The 18,298-nt window shown below is 38.3% G+C and overlaps 1 protein-coding gene across 11 annotated transcripts in view; it reads right to left on the reverse strand.

The window, feature by feature from the left end:
• WASHC2A (WASH complex subunit 2A) overlaps positions 1–18,298 on the reverse strand; it is an 87,671-nt gene that overhangs the window by 20,216 nt on the left and 49,157 nt on the right. For 10 of the 11 annotated variants that reach the window (XM_054572340.1, XM_054572346.1, XM_054572344.1 and 7 more), the window contains exons 17-19: positions 17,634–17,735; positions 16,021–16,152; positions 13,583–13,746 (exon numbers count right to left, since the gene is read on the reverse strand). In XM_054572340.1, coding sequence (XP_054428315.1) covers positions 13,583–13,746; positions 16,021–16,152; positions 17,634–17,735 — 398 coding nt within the window. Of the gene's footprint in view, positions 1–13,582; positions 13,747–16,020; positions 16,153–17,633; positions 17,736–18,298 lie in introns of those variants that run through there. The other variant, XM_054572349.1, reaches the window with a different exon arrangement.

The raw sequence follows: 18,298 nt of genomic DNA on the forward strand, positions 1-18,298 counted from the left end.
GGTCTAAACCAAAAGTGGGGATCTCCAGCCTACAGCACCAGAGCAAAAAAAAAAAAAAAAAAAAAAAAAAAACCACAGAAAAAAGACAGCTGCGAAAAGCAGCAGGGTTGCTCTCTGCCACAGACAGGAGGCTACAGATGTAAAGGGCCATTTAAAGGGCCAACACATAAATTTTTATTTGCAGCTACTTACCCTGGTCTTCAGCAAAGGCGGGGACACAAGGACTAGAGAGACATGACGAGAGACTGGGGAAGAAGGCTTTGGGGGGAGAACTGAGAGAGTAGCCAGTGGGATCCAGGTGCTGACTCATCCACTGTGCCGCAGCAGCCATCTTGCTCAGGCAGAGACCACACCCCTGAGCGGTGGCAGCATCAGAGGACCCAATAGGACCCAATAGGAAATCCGCCCCCAGGTGGATTTCCACCCCGCCCTGTGCTGTCTAAGCCACCTACTGAGTGCAGAGTGGCAGCCACAGACAGTAGATCCCTGGCTAAAGGGGGCGCAGAGTGGTCTGGAGACACTTGAGGAGAGACGGGGGACAGAAGCTTTGGGGAGAGAACTGAGAGAGTGGCTGTCACGGTCGCGGTGCTGACTCCTCCCTCACACGGCACCAGCCATCTTGCTCAGGCAGAGACCACACCCCTGAGCGGCAGCACTGTGGAAGAACCCAGTAACCCTGCCCCCAGGAGGAACTATGCTCTGCCCCGAGCTAAGCTGGACTACTGAGTGCAGAATGACTAGATTAACAGCTGAAGGAGACAGCCACAGACAGTAAATTCCTGGAAGTCTCGAACAGACTGCCTTAGGTCAGACAGGGACAACATCTGACATCATCAGAGGCAGATCCAGACAGTAAAAACGGTGGTCTCCTACCACCGAAGTTCACGCCACAAAGTCAGGAAATCAAGACAGATCAATTTAAGAAGCAGAAGCAAAAAAGGAAGAGTCTCACAAACAGTGGGAAGACGAGGAAACATCCCCCAGTCGAAGGGAAAGGAGGAATCCCCACAAAGATAACTAAATGAAATAGAGGCAAGAAAACGATCGGATTTTGAGTTCCAAACAACGGTTCTAAGGAAGCTCAGTGAGCTCAGTGATCTCAGAGAGAATTATAAAAAGCAACAGGGAAACTATGAGGAACTTAATGAAAACTACATCAGCATGAAAAAGGACACAGAAACTATCAATAAGAGGCAAGGGGAAATGAAGAATACAATTTCTGAATTGAAGAACACAGTAGAAGGAATCCAAAGCAGGCTAGATGAAGCTGAGGACCGAATCAGCGAGCTGAAGGATAAGGTAGAAAAAAAGCTCCCAGAAAGAGCAAGAAAATGAAAAAGGACTCAAAAAGAATGACGAGGCAATGAGGAAAATGCATGACAACCTGAAACATAGTAATATCTGTATAATAAGGATACCAGAAGGAGAAGAGGAGGAGGAAGGGATATAGAACTTACTTGAAAAGGTAATGATGCAAAACTTCCCTAAATGGAGAAGAGAAAAAGTCACACAAGCCCAAAAGCACAGAGGGTCCTTTTCAAGAGGAACCCAGTGAGGTCCACTCCAAGACACATCATCATTAAAATGGCTAATATCAAAGACAAACAGAAAATCCTAAAGGCAGCAAGGGAGAAAGAGGTAGTTACCATATAAGGGAACCCCGATACAGCTAGCAGCTGACTTCTCAACAGAAACACTGCAAGCCAGAAGGGAGTGGCAAGAAATATTCCAAGTCAGGAAAAGCAAAGGCCTGCAACCAGAACTGCTCTACCCAGTGCAGCTCTCAATTCAAATGGAAGGTGAAATAAGGAGTTTCCCAGACAAAAGAAGGCTAAAAGAATACATCTCCACCAAACCAGCATTGCCTAAAGGGACTACTTTAAGAAGTTGAAGAAAAAGAGTCTATGAATACCCAGTTCCTTTAATAGTTGCCAATACTTGATATTACCAATATTTTTAATATGTATTAATCTGACTGTGACAATGATGTATTATTTCAATTGCTCCTTTATTGTCTTTTTAAACTAAACCTACTTTTGTGTATTTCTTGCCTATTTCTATTATTTTTAAAAAGCTTTAAATGACTTTCGGTATTCTTTATCCACTTATTGATTAAAGGTTTGTAGAATTTTTTCCCTACAAAAACAAAAAACTATTAACCCTTTTTTAGATGTGTGGCAGATACTTTCCCATTCTATTACTTGTCCTTTAACTTTTTTTATAGGTATACTACTGTTTAGTCTTAAATGTTTAATGTAGTCATATTGTCAATATTTTACTTTATAGCTTCTGGGTTTGAATATTTTACTTCAGGGTAACAAAAATATTAGTTCGTACTTTCTCCAAAAACTTCTTATAGTCTATATATTGATTTTTAACTCACCTGTGTATTTCTTGAATAATTTGTGAAATAGGGCTCTGTATTTGTTTTATTTCAAGTAATAGTGGTCCATGCACCTAATTTTTTTGAATAAACCTTACTTTCCTCAGTGATTTGAATTATCAATTTAATCATATATTACACTGCTAGACAGATATATGTTTGTTTCTAGAGTGCTCATTTTATTGCATTGATCTACTTGATTATTTCTATGCTGGTATCACATTGTTTTAACTGCTGAGACTTTATAATGGTTTTAAATTTTTTAATATTTTAAAATTGACTTTGACATTTAAAAAATAAATAAAATCAATGTGCATTTAGGAAGAAAGGAAGGGAGGGAGGGAGAGAGAAAGATGGAACTCCTACCTTTTGCAACAACATGGATGGAACTGGAGAATACTATGCTAAGTGAAATAAGCCAGTTGGTGAAAGACAAATACCATATGTCCCCACCTTTAAGTGGAATCTATTCAACAAAATAAACTAATGAACAAAATAAACCACAGGCATGGAAACATGGAGCAGACTGAAAGTGACCAGAGGGAATGGGGAAAGAGGATAATGGTAGAAAGAAGGGGAAGGGCCTAGACAGAGAACAAGTATGAATGATCCATGGTCATGGACAACAGAGTGGGAAGTGACTGTGAGAACAGAAGGTGGGGTGAGATGGGTGGAAGGTGGCAAAGGGAGAAAAACTGAGACAACTGCAATAGAATAAACATCCTTTAAAAATAAAAAAGAAAGTGTGGTATATTCACACAGTGGAATACTATACAGCAAAAATAAAGAAGGAGCTCCTACCCTTCGTGATAGTGTGGATGGAACGGAGAGTATTATGCTAAGCGAAATAAGCCAGGTGGTAAGACACAACTATCGTATGAGCTCAGCTGTAAAGAAACCTAATTAACAAAACAAACAAACAAGCAAAAGAGAACCAGAGGCATGGAAACAAGGAACAGACTGACAGGGACCAGAGGGGAGGGGAAGATGGGAGGAGGAGCAGGATAAGAGGGGAAAGAAGGGAAACGGTCTAGTCAAGGAACATGTAATAATGACCATGAGCATGGACAACAGGGTAAGGATTGACTGTGGGAGCAGGAGTGTGCAGGGCAGGGGAGAGCAATGGGGAAAAAGAGGGACAAGTATAATAGAGCAGCAATAAAAAAAGGTTTACTAGGAAAAAAAAAAAAGAAGACCTAAGCAAAATGAAGATAACCAACCTATCAGATGTAGAGTTCAAAACATCCCTGATCAGGATGCTCAAAGAAGTCATTAAGAATGGCAAAAACGTAGGAAATGAAGGTTATACTAAGTAAAATAAAGAAAAATCTATGGAGAACTAACAGTGGAGAGGACGGAGCCAGGAATCAAATCAATGATTGAAAAGACAAGGAAGAAGCATTCAACTAAAACAGCCGGAAAGAAAAAGAATTCAAAAAAAGAGGATAGGCTTAGGAACCTCTGGGACAACTTTGAAAGTACCAACATCCAAATCATAAGGATGCCAGAAGAAGGAGAGGAAGAACAAGAAACTGAAAACCTATTTGAAAAAAATAATGGAAGAAACCTTCTCTAATCTGGCAAAGGAAACAGACATACAAGTCCAGGAAGCACAGAGTCCCAAACAAGTTGGATCCAAAGAGAATCACACCAAGACAAATCATAATTAAAATGCCAAAGGTTAAAGATAAAGAAAGAATCTTAAAAGCAACAAAAGAAAAGAAGAGAGTTACCTACCAAGTGGTTCCCATAAGACTGTCATCTGATTTCTAAAAAGAAACTTTGCAGGCAAGAAGGAACTGGTAAGAAGTATCAAAGTGATGAAAAGCAAGGACCTACAACCCAGATTATTCTATCCAGCAAAGCTATCATTTAGAATGGAAGGGAAGATGAAGTGTTTCCCAGACAAGGTAAAGCTAAAGGAGTTCATCATCACCAAGCACTATTACGTGAAATATTAAAGGGACTGATTTAAGAAAAAGGAGGTTAAAAACTCAATATTAAAAGGGCAACAAATTCACAACTATCAACTAAATCTAAAAAAACAAACCAAGCAAACAATCAGAACAGGAAAAGAATCATAGATATGGAGGTAATTTTGAGATATAGCAGCTGGGAGGAAGAAGGGAGAGAATGCGGGCAAAGGTCCAGGGATTAAGAAGCATAGTTGGTAGGTACAAAACAGACAGGGGAATGGCAAGAACAGTATAGAAAATGGAGAAGCCAAAGAACTTATACACATAACCCATGGACATGAACTAACGGGGTGGGGGAGACTGCTGAAGGGAAAGGGCGTACCAGACAGAGGGGAAAAAACTGGGAAAACTGTAATAGCATAATCAAAAAAATGTATTTTAAGAAAATGCTCAGTTCAACAGAGGAGGAGCATATAGAGAAAAAGCCATTTCTGCTCTAGACTGCAAACTTATTTATTTCTTCTCTCTCTCATCTGTTTGCGTTAGAGAAGGATTTTTAAAATAGAGGGTTTAAACTCAGTGTTTCAAGATGTGGGCCAGATAAAAAGGGAAGAAGAGTGTCCTGAGAGAGACAGAGAGGGTAGAGAGAGCAGCAAAATAACAGAATGAAATGGTATTTCCCCTACATTCATGACAATAAATGGTAATATTTAGATGTTTACAGAGTACTAGTTATTATGCTAAGTATTTCACATTTGAATTTCATTTAATCCTCTCAGTGTCCTATGAAAGAAATACTATTATTATTTTTGTTTAACAATGAAGAAACTCAGGCAGAGACACAAGGAATCTTCTCCAAGGTTACTCAAAGAGAAATGGCAGATCCAGAATTTATTATCAGGTCTTGGGATTCTAGAGCCTGTATTCTAAACCAGGGGCCAACAATACATCCAGGGGTGCAGTCATGGGGGCCAAAGTAGAAACAATGACATCTGGAGACCTAGGATGGTGGAGTAAGTGGAAGCTATACTAACTTCCTCCCATGACCAATCTGGAATTACTACTAAATTGTAGTGAAATCATCCTGAATAACCAACTGAATACTAGCTAGAGAGAAGCCTTATAATCAGACAAGCAAAAGAAACCACTTCACTACAATGTGACTGATAGGGAGTGTGGAGGAGACGCAAGAGGATTGCCTGGGCTCCCATGGGTGGCAGCTGAAGTTCAGAGGGATGTTTCAATGGCCTGGGGGTGTTCCCTCTGAGAAGAGAAGGATCCAAACCCCAAGCTGGGCTCCCTAGCCTAAAGCAGTACAGCTGGGAAAGGAACCCGGATAACAGTACAGCTGTGAAAAGCAGCACGGTTTCTGTTCCTCAGGGAGAAACAGCTGGTAACACAGAGAGCCGCTTAAAGGGTCAATGCACAAAATTTTATTTACAGCCACTTACGCTGAGCTCCAGCAGAGTGAAGTCTGAGGGGACTAGAAATGCCTGAGGAGAATCTGGGGCAGGTCGTTCTGGGGAAAGAACTGAAGGAACTGCTACCAAGATCGCTGTGCTGAGTCATTCCTCATACTGCAGAAGCCATCTTTCTCAGGTAGAATGCTCCTCTCCAAGTGGCATCAGGGGAAGCAATAGCTCTGCCCTTAGGAATTCCTCTACCTCACCCTGTGGAGATTAAACCAGGCTGCTGAGTACTACTGGAGGCTGTTATATCAGTGGTTAGTTTAACAACTAAGACAGATCTCTGGGAGCTCTAAGACCTTAGCTGACCTACCCTGGGCACGGTGCTGGTAAAAGCTGGCCTTTGTGTGCAGCCTAGTTCTTTCTGCACACAAACAGACCCAGCAAAGGGAACCGCACTGTGGATCACCGATAGCTCCAAACAGGTAGCCCAGGGGCAGTCACAAGCAGCATCTGACAAAGAACTACACCAGAGTCTTTGCTGATCTACCTACCTAATACATAGAAACAAATGCAAAAAAAGCTACTAAAATGGAAACAAAAAGAAACAGACCCCAAATGAAAGAACAAGAGAATTCTACAGAAGAAGAACTAGATGAGATAGACAGTTTAAAGTAATGATTCTAAAAATACTCAACAGCATGAAAAAAGACATAAAACCCATAAGAAAAGAATGAGTGAGAAATAAAGGATACAGTATTTTAAATAAATAATACACTGAAAGGAATAAACAGGTTAGATGAAGCAGAGTACTGAATCAGTGATTAGAAAGACAAGGTAGAAAAAACACCCAGGCAGAGCAACAAAAGGAAAAAAGAATTTTTAAAAAATGAAGAGAGCTTAAGAAACATTTTGGACAACCTTAAGTGTAGCAATATCCTCATCATGGGAAAACCAGAAGGAAAAGAAAGTAAGCAAGTGATAAAGTAGCTTATGAAGAAACAAAGACCGAAAACTTCCCTAATCTGGTGAAAAGAAAAAGACACAGAAGGCCAGGAAGTTCAGAGAGTCCCAAACAAGTTGGGCCAAAAGAGGACTACACTGAGACACATCAGAATTAAAATGGCAAACCTTAAAAACAAGGAAACAATCCGAAAAGCTGTAACAGAAAAGCAGGTAGTTACATACAAGGGAGCATCAATTAGACTATAATCTGATTTCTCAAAGGAAACATTTCAGGTAAGAAAGGAGTGGCATGAAATATTCAAGGTGATGAAAAGCAAGGACCTACAACCAAGGCTATTTTACCCAACAAGGCTATCATTTAAAATCAAAGGAGAAATGAGGAGCTTTCCAGAAAGAAAAAGCTAAAGCAGTTTGATAACACCAAACCAGTATTGACTGCAACAAATGTTAAAGGGCTTACTTTAAGAAGAAGAAGAAGAAAGAGAGAAAGGAAAAAAAACAAACAGGAAAATAGTGTAACAATAAAATGACACTAAGCACATATCTACCAATAATCACCTTAAATGTAAATGGAGTAAATGCTCCCACCAAAAGACAGAGGGTAGCTGAATGGATAAGAAAACAACACCCATATATATGCTGTCTCCCAGAAACCCACCCCATATTCAAAGATACACACAGGCTAAAAGTAAAGGGATAGAAAAAGATATTTCATGCAAGTGGAAAGGGAAAAAAAAAAAACTGGGATAGCGGCACTTATATCTGACAAAATAGACTTTAAACCCAAGGCTGTAGTAAAGAGACAAAGAACACTACATAATGATAAAGGGAACATCCAAAAAAAGGATATAACCCTAGTAAACACTTAGATACCCAATAGAAGAGCACTTAAATACGTGAAGCAAATCTTGATGGACATAAAAGTAGAGACTGACAAAAATACAGTCATAGTTGGGGATTTTAACATGCCATTGGCTTTAATGGGAAGATCTTCCAGACAGAAAACCAACAAGGAGATAGTGACCTTAAACAACACACTAGATCCAATGGATTTAATTGATATCTTCAGAGCATTTCACCCCCAAAGCAGAAAAATACTTTTCAAGGACACATGGAAGGTTTTCTAGAATAGACTACACGTTAGGACACAAAACAAGTCTCAAGAAATTTAAGAAGACTGAAATCATATCAAGCATCTTCTCTGAACACAATGCTATGAAATACAAATCAATCACAAAAAGAACACTGAAAAACATGCAAAGATATGGAAGCTAAAGAGAACACATTATTAAACAATGAATGGCTCAATAATAAGATCAAGGAAGAAATCAAAAGATACCTGAAACAGATGAAAATGAGGACACAACAATTCTAAATCTGTGGGACACAAGGAAAGCAATCCTGGGAGAAAAATTCATAGCATTACAAGCTTATCTCAAAAAACAAGGAAAAAACTCAAACAATCTAATTTTATGCTTAAAGGAACTTGAAAAGAACAAAAAGCCCAAAGTGAATAAAAGGAAATAATAAGTATCTGAGCAGAAATAAAATGAAATAGAGTTTAAAAAAATAAGACACAAAAGATCAATGAAACTAAAAGCTGGTTTTTTGAACAGATAAACAAGACTGACATACCTATAATCAAATTCATCAAGAAAAAAAATGAAGACCCAAAAAAATAAATCAAAAATGAAAAAGGAGATATAACAACTGACACCAAAGAAACACAAAGGACTGTAAGAAATTATTATGAATAACTATGTGCCAACAAATTGGATAACCTGGATAAAATGGATAAATTCCAAGAAACATACAATCTTCCAAAACTAAAAATAAATCAGAAAGACTAAATCAGAAAGAATCAGAGGATCTGAATAGACAGATTCCATCTAATGAAATTGAAGCAGTAATCAAAAAACTCCCAATAAACAATATCCCTGGACCAGAAGATATCCCAGGTGAATTGTACGAAATACTCTGAGAAGAACTAACACCTCTCCTCAAACTATTTAAAAAATATCAAAATGAGGTATGCTCCCAAATTCATTTTACGAGGCCAGTGTTATCCTAATTCCAAAACCAGATAAAGACCCTGCAAAAAAAGAAAATTATAGGCCAATATCCCTAATGAACATAAACACTAAAATCCTCAACAAAATATTAAAAAAACAAATACATCAATGTATAAAAAAAATCACACACCATGATCAGTGGGGTTTATTCTGGGAATGCAAGATTGGTACATTTGCAAATCAACAAATGTGAATCACCACATAAACAAAATGAAAAATAAAAATCACATGATCCTATCAATAGATACAGAAAAAGCATTTGATAAAATCCAGCACCCATTCATGGTAAGAACTCTCAGCAACTAGAGACTAGAGAGAACATACCTAAACACAATAAAGACCACATATGACAAAACCACTGCCAGTATTATACTCAATGGGCAAAACTACAAGTGTTACCCTTAAGATTGGGAACAAGACAGGGACGTCCACTTTCATCTCTCTTCTTCAACATAGTATTGGAAATCTTAGTGACAGCTATCAGACAAAAAGAAAAAAGAAAAAGCATCCAAATTGGAATGTAAGAAGTAGAATTGTCTTCATCTGCAGATGACATGATACTGGACATAGAAAACCCCAAAGATTTCACCAAGAAACTACTAGAATAAATGAATTCAGCAAAGTAGCAGGATACAAACTTAATATTCAGAAATGAGTTGTATTTTTATATGCCAATAATGGACTAACAGAAAGGGAAATTAAGAAAACAATGCAATCCAATTAAAAATGGGCAAAGGATCTGAACAGACACTTCCAGAAAATGACATAGAGAAGGCCAAAAGTCACATAAAAAAAAAATGCTTATCACTAGCCATTAGAGAGACACAAATTAAAACCACCATGAGATACCATTTCACAGCAGTCAGAATGGCCATCATTAATAAATCAATAAACAAGTGCTGGTGAGGTGGTAGAGAAAAGGCAACCCTAGTACACTGTTGGTGGGAAATGCAGACTGGTGTGGCCACTGTGGAAAACAGTATGGAATTTCCTCAAAAAACTAAAGATGGAACTGCTTTTCAATCCAGCAATCTCACTTCTGGGACTACGCCCTCAGGATCCTGCAACACCAATTCAGAAGAACCTATGCACCCCAATGTTCATAGCAGCACAATTTACAATAGCCAAGTGCTAGAAAGAGCCTAAGTGCCCATCAGTAAATGAGTGGATCAAAAAACTGTGGTATATTTACACAATAAATACTACACAGCAAAAGGAAAGAATTCCTGTCCTTCATGACAGCATCAATGGAACTGGAGAGCATTATGTAAAATAAGCCAGGCAGTGAAAGACAAATACCATATGATCTTGCCTCTGAATAGAACCTAATCGACAAAACAAACAAATGGGCAAAATAGAACCAGCGACTTGGAAATAAAGAACAAACAGTGACCAGAGGGGAGGGAGGATGGGGTTGACAGGGGAAAAAAGGGGACAGGACAAGAAAAGGAACACGATCACCGGACTCATGGGCATGGACAGGGGTGTGGAGGGACTGACTGAGGGAGTGGTAGGGGCTGGGGTAGGGGTGAGCAGTTATAGAAAACTATAACTGAACAAGAATTAAAAAAATGGAAGAAAAAAAATCCTGTTCACAATTTCTTCAAAAAGAATAAAATACCTAGGAATAAACCTAACCAAGGCTATAAAAGACCTGTACTCGAAAAATTGTTAAGACACTGAAGAAAGAAATTCAAGAAGATACAAATAACTGGAAGCACATAGCATGTTCGTGGATAAGAAGGATTAACATCACTAAAATGTTCATACTACCCAAAGCAATCTACAGATTCAACACAACTCCTATCAAGATTCCAATGATGTATTTCACAGAACTAGAACAAATATTTCAGAAATGTACATGGAACCACAAAAGGACCTGCACAGCAACAGCGATCCAGAGAAAGAAAAACAAAGTTGGAGGAATCATGCTACCCAATATCAAACTGTACTATAAGGCCATAGTAATCAAAACAGCATGTTGCTGGCAAAAAAAAAAAAAAAAAAAGACACATAAATCAATAGAACAGAATAGAAAGCCCAGAAATAAACCCACACTTCTGTAGTCAATTAATATTCAACAGAGGAAGCAAGCACATACAATTGGCTAATGAGAGTATATTCAATAAAGGATGCTAGGAAAATTGAACAGATATATGCAGAAAAATGAAACGACCACTTTCTTATACCACACACAAGAATAAATTAAAATGGATTAAAAACTTAAATGTTAGACCCAAAACCTTAAAAATCATAGAAGAAAGCAGAGGCAGCAAAATATCGGGTATTATTCATAGCAATACAGATCTCTCTCCCCACGCAAAGAAAGCAAAAGAAAAAATAAACAAATGGAACTACATCAAACTAAAACATTTTGCACAGCAAAGGAAATCATTAACAACAGAAAAAGACAACTGCAGAATGAGAGAACATATTTGCCAATACATGTGATAAAGGGGTTAATATCCAAAATTTATAATGAAGTAACAAAACTCAACACCAATAAAACAAAGAACCCAATTAAAAAATGGGAAAAGGACCTGAACAGACACTTATCCAAAGGGGACATACAGATGGCCAACAGACATATGAAAAGATGCTCAAAGTCATTAATCATCAGGGAAATGCAGATTAAAACCACAATGAGATATCATTTCACACCTATCAAAATGGCTATCATCAATAAATCAACAAACAAGTCCTGGTGAGGATGTGGAGAAAGGGGAACCCTTTCACACTGTTGGTGGGAATGCAGATTGGTGCAGCTACTATCCAAAGTAGTATAGAGGTATCTCAAAGAATTAAAAATAGATCTGCCTTTTGAACCAGCAATCCCACTTCTGGGAAAATGAGGTCTGCCCAGAAGGTATCCAGCCATGTAATATGAAAAATAGAGACATTTATTGAAGAAGATGCAAGATACAAGAAACACTGTACGTAAGACAATGATGCCTCAGTCCTTTCAATACAGAAGCCTTAGGACCTCACACAGTTCTCCCAATTGCCATCAGCTGCCCTGTCAGATTCTCCTAAATCGCATCAACAGTCTGAAATCTATTCCCTTTCGAAGGTGAATTTAGTTTTGGGAAAAGCCAGAAGTCAAAGGACACCAAATCTGGACTGTAGAGGGAATGAATCACCTAGGTGATTTGATGTTTCGCCAAAAAACTCTGCATGAAACATGATGCATCAGCAGGTGTGTTGTCATGCCAATCCCCAGTTGCCCATATCTGTGGCCTTCTCAATCATCCAAATAGTTTCCATGGAGGAATGTTCAAGCTCAATGCAAAATCTAATGCAGAATTATTGCTCAGTCATTTTGAATGTGATGGCCACACATTATACATGCTCACTCAACAGCATCTACCACCCCCACTTGTGATCCCCCACAGTGAAGTCATCACTGTTTATGCATGCGCATTCCAGTCCACTCTCCTTGGCTGCCAGGTTACCTTGATGGTGCACAAACCATTCTAGTTATATTAACAATGGCTGGGCTTTTCCAGTCAGACCTTGTACATCCAAAGGAACCCAAAACACTAATTTGAAAGAACATAAGCACCCCTATGTTCGTTGCAGCATTATTTACAACCACCAAAATAAGGAAGTAGCCCAAGTGTCCATCAGTAGATGAGTGGATAAAACAACTACAGGACATTTACATAATGGAATACTATTTGGCTGTAAAAAAGAAGAAAATTTTAACCTTTTCGACAGTAGGGATGGACCTAGAGAACATTGTGCTAAGTGAAATACACCAGTCAGAGAAGGACAAATACTGTATGCCTTCACTGATATGTGTAATCTATTGAACAAACTAACAGACCTATAGATAGGGAACAGGATGACAGCTATTGCAGGGGGAAGGTTATAGGGTGGAGAGATTGAGCAAAAAGGAAAGAGGACTCATGGACATGGACAACAGTGTGGTTACTGCATTGGGGAGGTAGGGAGGTATAAGGGGATTAAATTGCAATGGAAAAAAAATACAGTAAGAAATTTAAGAAAAAATGAAATGGTGACATTTGAAGATATCACAATATGCAGAAATAAAAATATGAGGTGCTTCTGAATCTATCAAATCAAAATGAAAGCTTAACCATGCCAGTGCTTAAGATTTACATGTCCAAACAATTGTCTCTTATGCTACTACCATTCAGTTGACTGGACTACCATTCCAGTCCACTCTCCTTGGCTGCCAGGTTACATCGATGGTGCACTGGCATCAATAGTACATTCAAAGTGATCAATTAAGGCTCTCAAGAGAAAAAAGATATCTGCAGAGGAGTCATTCTTAATGCATAGATCATCTGGCAGCATGCCACAACACCAGCCCCAGCACACACTCACTTGACACATCTTGTCAGTTTCAGTCCAAATAGGAATAAATGTGAAGGACCACCAAGATCAGCTAAGGGCTACCAGCAACTGGTGTGGTACAACATAGCTCAGCAGAGAACCATCCTCCTAACAGGAGGTTGTGCAATACTTTGCAGATTTCTATCCAAATAACAAACTTAAGTAACCTTAACCAAACTTTATATTTTTTAGTGCATCCCAGAGGAAAAACAAAAAAGACAACAAACTGTACTTAAATCACTAATTAACTAAGAAAAATAATATTTTAAGGTTAAAAAAGGATAGGTAGAAGTAAAATAAGGATCCATCCAAAAAAAATTACTAGTATTGGGGGAAAAATACCTTGCATGTGAGTATCAAAGACATCCTGATCTGTATGACTACGAGGCAATGAATGATTAGCAGCTGACAACCTGCACATCAAATACCTTACTTGTTACCACAGAATCAGATTAAATGACTCTGGACAATGACTCTCACCTGTCCTTAGCAATAACAAACAGATCATCTTCATCGTCTTCCTCGAAGAGGCTGGTTTTTTTCACAGCCTCCTGGTTCTGGGTGGTCCTAGAGTCCCTAAGTTCTCCTTTAGACCTGTTGTCAGATGCTGAGTTGGTCTGTGAATCAGTAATATTCCACTGGTCCTTAAAATATAAAACATGTGTTAAAATCCAGTGACAATATAGTCTAAGGAACCTAGGAAGTAAAATAAAATTTACATTCATTAAGCTAAGTTGCATATAAACTAAATATTCCACTAAGTATATCACATCTGAAGAGAGCTCCTGTCCAAGACTTTTCTTTGAACTCACATCTAGACAGCTGAGTTCTTTGACTTCACAGACCTCCTCATGCCTTCATTCTCTACTATCTGCTTACAATGTTTCTCCTCTCTAAGATTCTATTCTGTATTAGGAAAAGGGAACTTATCTACTTTAGAGGATCAAAATTAATTAAAGAGAGGGATGAAAACAAAGAGGAAAATTAAAATATAATTCAAGAACTCTCAACTCTGGGGGAAAAAAATATAATTTTAAAAATCCCAAAGCAGGCTGAAAAAAAATGTGTACAAAGCTCATGCTATGCACATGTAAACACAACACAATAAAAGCTGCTAGTGACCCCTTTACTACAAAAATCTGAATCTGGGCTTAGCATTATAGGAAACCTCACCTGGCTATGTTCACCCCTTCAAATCAAGGAACTCAGGCACTTGCTTAAACGGTCCTTCAGTCTCTAGAGTCTAGAGCTTTACAAATCAAAGTAGGGTCCACAAGCCAATAGCATCTGTTACTTGGAATCTCGGGTTCTACCGCAGACTTTTCTGAGTCAGATTCTGCACTCATAACAGGATGCCCAGAGGATTTCTTCGCATACAATGGTTTGAGACATGCTCCTCTAGAGAAGCAACTACATGCTAGACTCCCTGAAAGAGCTTTAGAAAATTCCATACCTCCAAACCAATTAATTCAGAATCTCTAGCAGTGGAACCCAGTATAAGCGCTCTTTAAAAATTCTCCAGGTGATTTCAAAGTGAAGCTAATGTCGAGAATTACTGTATTAGGACATTAGTTATCTTCACTCTGCAAGTAATTTTGCTCCCATCCTCCATGAACCACTATGCTAAGAAAAACTCAACTGACGGCTGGCCATTACTACAGGGAAAATGACTAACAATGCAAAAAGAAGGAAAATAAAGGACAATCCATCATAAATTCATACATTTGAGTAGAGAAAGCAAATTATGCTGTGTCATTTTAGGTTGCTTTCAATAAAAACATTAACAACTTCTGTGTTCCTGTGAGAGGAGGGCTCCCTGCCACATGCACACTGGGCCTCCAAAGGGAAAGGCCAAGGTTTTGGTAAGGCCTTCTCCCCCAGGGCCTGACCTGACAGAGGTGGGAGTCGAATCTGTACACTGTCTCACTGCCTGTTTTTGTTTGTTTTTTTAAAAATATTTTATTGTTTATTCTCAGAGGGGAAAGGAAGGAGAAAAGAGAGGGATAGAAACATCAATGTGCGAGAGAAATATTGATCATTTGCCTTTCACACATCCTCTACTGGATACCTGGCTTACAACCCAGGCACGTGTCCTGACTATGAATCAAAATGGCGAGCATTTGGTCTGCAGGCTGGCACTCAATCCAACTGAGCCACAACAGCCAGGGTTCACTGCCTATTTCTAATGTTTTCCTTTCACTAAGGGTTTTAGTTTGGGTTTATTTTTGGTTGAGTTGGTACTAATCCTTAAGATGCTGTGAGAACCATTTCATCAAAATGCCAAATAAATTTGTGTTCTGGAAAAATAAAAATTAAAATTAAAAAAAATTAATATAGCTATGATTTATTTATCCACATCATACCTTCATAATTTGCCTATGTTAAAATAAAGAAGAGCAATTATTATAATAAAGGAAGATTTTTACTGCACAGGGTTTTTAATCTCATTATATTTAAAGTCTTTTTTTGTACAGCTAAATCTGATCAGTAGCTAAACCATATTTTACTACTGACTTTGCTAATGTTTCTAGATAGTAAATGTAAATATTGTTAAGACACTAATAAAAAAGGATATTCCTATCATGTCTAGATTCATGTTCTTGATTTTGTTATTATAGTGACATTTAACAAGATAAAATAAGTCTTAACTCATTTGAATTAGCATATATTATAATTTTAGGGTCATATTTATTTTATTCCTAACCATTTTTTAAAAGATTAACCTTTAACTTAATATACTATACTAAGTATCTTTCTTTAAGACAAAAATAGCTAGTCTCGTTAACATGGTCTTTAGTGACCAAACTTCACCAGACATAAAGTAGGTAGTAAAATAAAATGTTTATGATAGCTGTAACTCTTAAATCCAATCAATCAAACAATACCCTACTCTTTTCTAGGAAAGACTTTCAACCCACCTCCTCATCACTGCTGAACAATAAGGCAGATGCTTTCTTTTTGGAGGGCTCCGAGGGTTTTGCTTTCTCAAGGCTCTGAGTTGGTAGAGATGATATTTGCTTTTTAGCAGCTGTAGCCCCAAAAAGATTATCCTGGAAAGACAAGTGGCAGAAGAGTATGACAACTTTATACACATAAAACAAAAAACTTAAGACATTCTCTCATGTCAAATTGTTAGAGAGTAAATCTCTAGTCAGGTACAAAATATACGTAACACTTACGTGGGGAAAAATCACAAAATGTTAGTAAATCCCACTTCTCTCTCACATATAAGCCTACAACAGTCTAATATTCTCTAAGTGTATTCTCCTTCCACCAAAGGTAAACACCTCACAGAACTTGAAGGCAGAACACCTGGGAGGGAGCAATGAGTGCAGGGAAATATGGTGGGGCAGGCCTTCTGTGCTTCCTGGGAAGGCCACAGCCTGCAGCTGCCAGGAGAGCAGGCCAGCTCCCTGCACCTGTCTTTCTATGAATTACACTCTGCAGCCATGGATAAAGGAGGTGAAATATGGGGCTTTCGCTACTCTTTTACATTTCTGAAGGACACACACCTGGGACAAAGGGAAGAAATGACTTGTGTTTCTGGTTAATTTTAAAGAGATAATACAAACTTAAGAAATAGTTTACTAAATAAAATCACTGACCTACTAACAGCTGATTCTAATAGGTTCAAAGGCATTTTAAATTTTTGTATCATAAGCACTCCAGGGGTGCCTATTAAGGTAATTTTGTTTAGATAAGAATAACAAAACCATCAGAAGGCCTGAGCTGGCATTAGAAACACCATTAACAGTATACTACAGCAGGTGCAGAGTCCTAAAATGCAAGGATTTGATAAAGGGAGCCTTTAAAGAGTGTGGGGAGGCAGGAAAGGCCACAAGAATAAGGAACTGGTATCCAATGGGGATATAAATGACCAGAGCTAATGTTTACTAAGCACTTAGTACGTCCCAGGCACTGTGCCAAAGACTGTACATTATTGTTTGAGCTATCACATTCAGAAGGGTAGCGTTACTTGTCCAAGGTCCCCGATCTACAAGTGGCTGAGATAGGATATGCGCAAAGATGTCTGACATCAAAGCCCAGGGGCTCAACCACCACAAAGGACCACATAAGAATGAAAGTTTGCTATTTCTTCTCCCTTATTTCCTCCCCAACTTTGCTCTCTCATCCAGGGTGGGAAAGAAAGGCAAGGTGAGGACATGGATGCCTTCTCCTCTTGCTCCCCCTTTATCCAAGGCATTCTTGAAAATCATTGTGTATAACACAGACTCATCCTCTAAAAAGTATTTCTTAAAGGCAGAGTTTTAAAGTGAAATCTGCAAAGCCTTCCATAAGAGTTGGGTTGAGGATCTAATGTCCTACCCATTGTATAGCTAAGGGAACTTAAGAAAGGAGTCACCGAAATAAAAACTAAAATATTTTTGTTGTGTAGACCTCAGTCAAATGGCTGGACTGGTTCCATATCACCTTATTCTGTTGATTGAGCCCCTGACTATAAAACTACATCAACAACAGTTTTCTACTAATCAAAAACTTGATTATCTTGTGTTGCAATAACAATGTTTACCTCTTCATCTTCATCATCAAAAAGCAAGGCTGACGTGGGGAGTCTGGTAGGCAGGACAGATGCATCTTTTGACTTACTCACATTTTGAGAAGAAAACAAATCCTGTTGGATGAAGATTAAAGTCCCTAGTAAACAAGATACATCAGTTTTTAAAGTATCAGAAATAAAACACTGAAGACTATGACATGATGACTGCAATGCATCTGGGTCTCTTTGTCAAAGACAGAAGCTTGCTGAGGTCATCCTTGAGGAACCCGCATCAGTCTCTGTTAGCTGTGTGCAGTATGAATGTCTGTGAGAAGGGAGAGACCACAGCTAAATCCAGGTGGCCTTACAGGAACCTGGAGGTTTGGACATTCCCGCTTTGCTCTGTCTTAGCATCCCACATGGATGATTTAAGGGAAATTTTCCAATCAATCTCCTATCATGGTAAAAAAAGAATGACTTCCTTTTTCTGTCCAAAAAATCAGTGGGATTAAACAGATTCTATAATGGAACCAAAAGCCTGCTTCTCAAATTACTGGATCTATCTCTTTTTTATTTAGTTACAAATAAAGAGTATAATATTTGTTACTTATAAGAGTATATTATTTCTTTTAAATAAATAAAAATTCAGTTTTTATTTTAAATGTTTGGTATTTTACTTGAACTATTGCACTCGGAGA

The sequence above is a fragment of the Pteronotus mesoamericanus genome, unplaced genomic scaffold (genome assembly GCF_021234165.1).
Source record: "Pteronotus mesoamericanus isolate MK-2021 breed Mesoamerican mustached bat unplaced genomic scaffold, CSHL_Meso_final contig_230, whole genome shotgun sequence".
NCBI lineage: Eukaryota > Metazoa > Chordata > Mammalia > Chiroptera > Mormoopidae > Pteronotus > Pteronotus mesoamericanus.